This window comes from Lygodium microphyllum, chromosome 9, assembly GCF_053477565.2.
Source record: "Lygodium microphyllum isolate KBCC chromosome 9, Lygodium_microphyllum_v1.1.10, whole genome shotgun sequence".
Taxonomy (NCBI): Eukaryota; Viridiplantae; Streptophyta; class Polypodiopsida; order Schizaeales; family Lygodiaceae; genus Lygodium; species Lygodium microphyllum.
This window is the reverse complement of record NC_141143.1, coordinates 4,522,064-4,529,478: the sequence shown is the minus strand read 5'-3', so window position 1 is coordinate 4,529,478 and position 7,415 is coordinate 4,522,064. Positions and strand designations below refer to the sequence as shown.

Sequence of the window (7,415 nt, the reverse complement as noted above, 5' to 3'; positions counted from 1 at the left end):
GATGGAATTAGATGGTAGTGGACCTACTAAAGAGGATCTCGACCCTGACCATGCATTCTTCAAGGAGCATTGCTTCACGTAATACGCGCAAGCCTGATACAATCGTCTTAAGTCAAGAAAAGTCGATCGGTTGATTCACTATTTAACATTTTAATAATCCCAGCGCTCTTATAGACACATGGATCATGTGACCAAGACCCCTTATGTATTTGCTAAGCTACATGATAGCTAATGTATGCTGTTATAATACAGAGGTACAATCAATTTACCGATTCCCGAGCACCAGTTTCACTTGAGTAGATCATAAGTAATGGAAGAATTTGCCTTCCATGGGGTGCTCCTTGCAACCGTCTGCGAGGCAGTTGAGCTCGTCAATGAACACAGGAGATGTCCTCATTTCCTGCGAAAGGTAACTAAGAGAGATACCCTAGGCCTAGTATAAGTACGAGAGAGCCGAGAGCAATCATGCATATTGCCCCAAGACTTAAGATTATCGATTTGATTGCATATGACTACGGAGTTTTCACACATTAAAGTGACATAACACCCGGATCTCGCTCTGATAGGCTGTCTCGCGGGGCATGGCAACATAGCTTAATTGGTATTTCGCGGCCTGAATTCATCAGTTCAGTCAAGCCCCGCAATAAGAAATCCATACCACATGGCGTCTTCTTGTCGATTGATAGAGGATCTTGCGACGTTTATAATAGACTTAAATATGCAGGAGCTAACTGGGAAATTGTCTCTTCTGATCTGCAGCTGTGCACGTGCTATGATCGTCTAATCATCGAGGAGATGGAGGAGTTCTTTCATATAGGGGCGGGGCTGAGCAAGCTGTATGCCACCATTAATTTTGGTGAGCATGCAACGGTTGCTAGGACGCGTGTGATGAAGCATGCGCCATTCAACCCTCAGTGGAACGAGTCATTCCATGCATTCTGTGCATATGAAGCGACTGGAGTGACCATCAATGTGAAGGATGATCATCCGCTCGGCTCCAAAATAGTGGGCAAAGCCCACATCCCTGCCTCTCAGGTGCTGTCAGGAGACGTGATAGAAGAATGGTATGATCTGATAAGCCACCACCATCCAGAAGACGCCCAAATCAGGGGCAGAATTCTGGTGAAGCTGCAGTTCATCAAAGTGGAGGATGACCCGTTGATACGCTGGGGGGCAGGCTTCAACGCGGAGGCGATGCAACACGGGCTCCTGTACAGCTACTTCAGGCAACAGAAGGGCAACAGGGTGAGGCTATATCAGGATGCACACGTAGGGAATGGATTCAAGCCAGGGATTCCGATGGGGCCGGGCCGATCAGGGGGGGACGGGAAGTGCTTATACGAGCCGGCGAGGTGCTGGGAGGACATGTACAAGGCGATGTCGAGGGCGAGGCACGTGATATACATGGCGGGTTGGTCGGTGTATACACAGATAAGCCTGGTGAGGGACATGGAGAGGATGATTCCGGGGGCTGACGGCGTGACGCTCGGGGAGCTGCTGAAGCGGAAGGCGGAGGAGGGGGTGCGGGTGCTGCTGCTGGTGTGGGACGATCGGACGTCGGTCAGCGTGCTCGGGGTAAGAACCCCGGGCGTCATGCACACGCACGACGAGAACACGCAGGCCTACTTCCAGGGCTCCAAGGTGCACTGCGTACTGTGCCCGCGGAACCCGGACGACGGCGCCAGCGTGGTGCTGGGCGTGGAGGTGGGCCTCATGTTCACACACCACCAGAAGGTGGTAATCGTAGACGTGGCAGCCAACGAGGAGCCGGCCGCCGACGACTGCGACGATGGCTTGGAGGAGTATGACGAGCTGGCCGGCGGCGACGACGACGACGATGATGGCAGCGACGACATCGACGTCGATGCTGACATTGAGAAGGAGCCCTTGAATGTGAAAAAGCGGAAGCTGGTCAGCTTCCTGGGCGGCATCGACCTGTGCGACGGCCGCTACGACACGCCCTCCCACAGCCTCTTCCGCACGCTCGACTCCCTCCACCGGTCCGATTTCCACCAGAGCTGCCTCGAGGACGCCTCGCCGCGGCACGGCGGGCCCCGCCAGCCCTGGCATGACATCCACGCCCGCGTCGAGGGCCCCTGCGCCTGGGACATCCTCTTCACCTTTGAGCAGCGCTGGTTGCGCCAGGGCTCCCCACCTGACGCCCTCCTCCCCATCAAGCGCGTGCGCAGCCTCTGGCCGCCGGTGCCAATCCTCGCCGCCGACGCGCCAGACGCGTGGACGGCCCAGATCCTCCGCTCCATCGACGAGGGCGCGGTGGCGGGATTCCCGCGCGACCCCGACATGGCGTCTTGCCTGGGGTTGGTGGTGGGCAAGGACAACATTATCGACCGGGGCATCCAAGACGCGTACGTGTGCGCCATCCGGAGGGCCCGACGCTTCGTGTACATCGAGAACCAGTACTTCGTGGGCGGGTCGGCCTCCTGGGCGGCGCACCGCGACGCTGGCGCCCTGCAGCTGGTGCCCATGGAGCTCACCCTCAAAATCCTCAGCAAAATCGAGGCTGGACAGCGCTTCGCAGTGTACGTGGTTCTCCCCATGTGGCCCGAAGGTATTCCCGAGAGCTCCAGCGTCCAGGCCATCCTCCACTGGCAGCGCCTCACCATGGAGACCATGTACTCCCGCATCGCTAAGGCGCTCGATGCGAAAGGCCTCAGTGGCCGTGCCAAACCCACTGATTACCTCAACTTCTTCTGCCTGGGCAACCGTGAGACCCGCCTCCCTGGTGAGTACCAGCCCCCTCATGCCCCCAAGCCTGGCTCCGCTTACAGCCGTGCGCAACTGCATCGTCGATTCATGATCTACGTGCATGCAAAAACCATGATAGGTACGTGTCTGCAAGATCTCAATGATAATAATAATAAAGCACAACAAAAGAAAGGAATCTCATCAAAGGTCAATCTATAATTGCACCGCACGCTTCTGAAAGTGTAATATACTGTCCGACCGCGTCGGATCACTAGTTGACTTATCCACGAACACGAGACAGACAGAGAGATAGATTGATTCATTGATTGATTGATCGTAACATGTCTTGCAGTGGACGATGAGTACATAATCGTCGGGTCAGCAAATTGCAACCAGAGATCCCTGGATGGTGCTCGTGACTCGGAGATTGCAATAGGAGCCTTCCAACCACACTATGCTGGGGAATCCCCACGAGGACAAGTGCATGCCTTTCGGTTGTCCCTTTGGAGTGAACATTTGGGAACTTTGCACCAAGAATTTCTCTACCCAGAGGCGTTAAACTGTGTGGCTAAGGTCCAAAGTATAGCCCAGCATCTATGGAACCTTTACACACAAGACACGGTTGTCGACTTGCCTGGCCACCTCCTACCATATCCCATCTTAGTGAACCCTAATGGCGACATACAAACATTACCTGGTTATCATACCTTCCCCGATACCAAGGCTTCTGTATTTGGCACCCATCTTGGAACTCTTCCTCCCCTTCTCACTGTATAACAAGCTTGAAGTTGCCCACTACCATTTTTTTAAAATGACCATTCTTTTCATACTTGATTAAATGTGCACGGTCTCAATATATTGCTTGAAGCTCATGCATGGTTTTTCCCCAAATAGTCACTTAGAATAGAAAACCATTCACTTGTACTTAGAAGCTCATGCATGATGTAACTTGAAATCAATGTAAAGGACAGAAAAGCTCACACTGATCAATCACTTGTGTTATTGATTAAGTTATACCATCAGATCTCAAAGTTGTTCTAACTGAAACAAAAATCTTATACATACCTTTTCAGCAATAGCCAACAGCTCATCTGCTGTGTTCACATCTATAAAACCAATGACAAGTTGCTCTTTTCCCTCTCCATGAGCTCAAAAAGTATCTTTGTTGTTACATCCTGTGCAAGAAGAGAACACTGGCTGTAAAGACATACTGCTCTTTGAAGAATGGGGAACCTGTCCTTGTGCTGGGCCTGATAAGGAAGTCTGATTATCTACCAAAAATTGCCACACAGAGGTAGCCACATCTTTCATTAGCTTCCAAAGCCACACGAGCACCTCCACCATCTAAGTTAGTTTGAGCGCAGCATGAAGCTTCACGCTGTTCTGGTGCAGGTTTGCATGGCCCCTTGTTGCTGTCGGTCGAACAACACAACAACATCGGTGATCGTGAGCTCGACATCAGTGATGAGCAGAGCGACAATCTCAAGGACAAAGGCGCCATTGGTGACGAGGTCCTTAATGACGAGATAGGACTGTGGCCAGGGCGAAAGATGCCCTCGTTGGCTTTGCATGTGCCATAGCCCTTGACCTCCTTGGGGCACATGACCATGGGAACGGTCCCGGCATCTCTCTCTCTCTCTCTCTCTCTCTCTCTCTCTCTCTCTCTCTCTCTCTATGACAGTGTAAATCGGTGCATCTCTCTCTCTCTCTCAAGCTACCAAGGTCAACACCTCAAGCTACACAATCTGCTAGGGGTTCAACCCTTCTCTACCCAAGGTTACAATCTAGACCATCATGAGGCAAGTTTGCCATTACCTCAATGACCTCCAATCTCTCGGGGAACAAAGAAGCGTGTACTAGCACCCAATAATGTGTCGCTTACTCTTCCTCTCCCTAAGAAAAGCAAGACTAAGGGGAAGAAAGCCATGAACAATGACATAGACAAAATGAGGAGGATGGACAATGAGGAGGATGGAGTTGCTATGTTTTTACTGTAGAAGTACCTAAAGACTCAAGACTTGTGTTTGGAGGTCATCTATTCTCCAACTCTTCAGAGTTTCATTCTTCTAAAACACATTGAAGATATGTTTCTGAAGTTTATACCTCAACGTGGATGTATTTGAAGATATGTATAGTTTTTGGCATCAACTTTTTGTTGTTTTGAAAAGTATTGTCAATATATTTTAGTTATGGGTGAACTGTCATATTTATACCAGTTGCTTGTGTGATTTGAATTGGATTGAAGTATGTCATAGGCAGTTGCAAGAGCAACCAATTGGCAGCTGCAACCAACAAGTGCAATATTAAATTTTGTATCGATTTGTTGCCTTATTTTGGAGCTTTTGTGCTTACTTTGGATTCATGTAGTTTTTGGCATCACCTTTCTAATGTTCTAGAGCATTTGTGCATACTCTAGAGTGATGTAGTTTTTTGCATCACCTTTCTACTATTCTAAAAAGGATTGTCAAGATCTTTTAGCTATGGGTGAGCTATCACATTTATACCAATTGCTTGTATGAATTTGAAAAGGATTGAAGTATGTATTCTAATAAGGCGGTCAATTTTGTTGATCCTTATGAATTTATGGACAAAAGAGGCATCGAGTTTGTGAAATATGAAGTGCAATCTCTGGTAATGAGATTGTTAAGGATGATACAAAAAGCTTATGTGGGGGTGATGTCCATGATCACAGAAGAGGAGGTGAGTAGAAAACAGTGACACTCACCTCTTAAATGTTGCCAAAACATCTCAAAGCTTCAGCACCATGTTCATGCTTTGCCTATCTCTAGTGATCAAGCAACTCCAAGAGTTTGTGTTTTGGTACTAGGAACTTGTCAAACACTTCTTTTCCTTTTGCGAGTGCAACGCACTTGGAATACACATAGAGTTGGGCAATACCAACATAGATGTCATTTTTAAGAAACCTTATCTTGATGATATCTATATGCATCATGTTGCCTCAATGGAGGTCCTACAAAGATTCTTTGGCTTGATAGCTAATTAGGTAGAAAACGTGCAAAACCCTACTAGCCATTACTAAAACCTCTTGTTCCACACTGTCTTTCATGTGCTATACCCTTATTCTTCTAATCCCCATTGAAATCAATAGATTGCATGCTATCTTTTTTCCTATAACATTTGCTAATGTGAAGGCTTTCTAATCTATAAGAGAGCTATATCATATTCAAAGAACCAGATAGAAGCTTGAAGAATAGTTCAAATTTTAAAAAAGTGTGTGTACAAACGCATCTACAATGTGTGAATGTGTTTACACTCTTGTCCAAGAATTGTGAAAATTTGGCCTTATATATTACCTAAGTGCATAAGGTAATCATGTGCTTCAATATGTCTAAGTAATCAAGTGGCTAAGGTGTTCTTTTAGTAAAATGCTATGAGCCATAATGACATGGGATAGCCATTTTCCAGCTTGCCATCCCAATCCTAGCTTATCCTCAAACCAACCCACTATTCAGAAATAGAAAAATGATGTATGCTCCAGGAAGAGATGTCATGAATCCCATATGCATAGTGAGGAGAGTGGAACAAATCCAACTTCTATAAAGCATTGTACTTGATTCTCACTTTCACATTGAATAAATACAATATCATGATGCTTTGTACTTTCACTCAATGTCTTGTCGGTGTCAATTTGTTACACAAGTTTATCTTTATGAGTCCAAGCTAATCTATCTTGGAACCTAATTCACTTGTGTAAGAGTCACTCTCTCTTTGCATGTGTCAACATAAGTCTTGTCTTCATCTTCAATCCTCCATAGCTCTTGCCATGCTCTAGATCCGCTCTTTCTAACATGGTATTAGAACTTGCTTGGGCATGGCTTAGCCATAAGAAGAGGTCGGTAGCCTGCTTGTGAATGCTGCTGAAGCTGCATTAATATTGAACCAATGCATAGCTTCTAAGGCTTAAGGTTTAATTTTAAAGTTGTAATGTTGAATCAATATTTTCACCATCGAATTGCATTCGAATCCTAACTTAAGAGATATTCCCTCCTCTCACTACCAAATCGGTAAACTTTACTTATCCTTGTTGTACTTATATTATATAGCCTTGAGAGGTGAGCTGCACACATAAGATGGTAGTCACGATAAGCGTAACCAATTAACTTGGTAGTTCCAACATGGGCACACATTTGGCATAGTTTAACTATCCCAAGGTTTAATTTCTTTGAAGAACATGAGGCACACATTTGGCATAGTTTAATTTCTTTGAAGAACATGAGGCCTACTTGTAAGCATGTATGTGTTAAATGTTTATCCACTATATTAAACAATTGCCCTTCATTTCATCAACTATTCCCTATTTGAGTGTAAGAAAATGTGGTGACATGTCTAATGGATCTATGTATAGTGTACTAAGCAAACGTGGTGGTAGGTCTAACGAATCTATGAATAATGTAAGCAAATGTGGTGATAGGTGTAATGAATCTATGTGTAGACAACATCTTTGATTTTATAGCTATCATATATGTTGTTCTAGAACATCTTACTTTCAAATAAGGATCAAGTCATTTATGATGCAATGCGACTCCTTATTTCTTGTAGTGTCATCTAGCATGATGGTGAATACTCAACCTACTAATGTACCTTGAATTGGCTTTTTTGGTTGTCATATATGTACTCCCTCCCTTACTCTCCTTTTGGATTTCATATGGATTTTTTTACCTCTTTGAGCTACTTCTAACACGAGAACT

At 46.1% G+C, this 7,415-nt stretch overlaps 1 protein-coding gene across 4 annotated transcripts; it reads left to right on the top strand.

Annotated features, from left to right (window-relative positions):
* Positions 1 to 295: 295 nt before the first annotated feature.
* On the top strand, positions 296 to 4,929 carry LOC148030768 (phospholipase D alpha 1-like). 4 transcript variants are annotated; one of them, XR_015691799.1, is made up of 4 exons: positions 296 to 409; positions 567 to 2,845; positions 3,059 to 4,000; positions 4,099 to 4,929. XR_015691799.1 is itself a non-coding variant. In XM_087684273.1 (3 exons), exons 1-3 carry the CDS (start codon positions 330 to 332, stop codon positions 3,481 to 3,483), a joined length of 2,784 nt encoding a protein of 927 aa, XP_087540399.1. In that variant the 5' UTR covers positions 296 to 329; the 3' UTR covers positions 3,484 to 4,929. The 4 variants fall into 4 exon arrangements, 3 of the variants coding, with proteins under 3 accessions (XP_087540399.1, XP_087540401.1, XP_087540400.1); XM_087684273.1 differs by having other exon boundaries at positions 3,059 to 4,929; XM_087684275.1 differs by having other exon boundaries at positions 299 to 409; positions 760 to 2,845; positions 3,059 to 4,929.
* The last annotated feature ends 2,486 nt before the right edge of the window (positions 4,930 to 7,415 follow it).

Coding starts and splice junctions, on each gene's coding strand:
- LOC148030768 (XM_087684273.1), top strand. CDS start 330: ATGGGGTGCTCCTTGCAACCGTCTGCGAGGCAGTTGAGCTCGTCAATG. Junction 410..566: donor GTCCTCATTTCCTGCGAAAG/GTAACTAAGAGA, acceptor TCGCTCTGATAG/GCTGTCTCGCGGGGCATGGC. Junction 2,846..3,058: donor GCATGCAAAAACCATGATAG/GTACGTGTCTGC, acceptor CATGTCTTGCAG/TGGACGATGAGTACATAATC.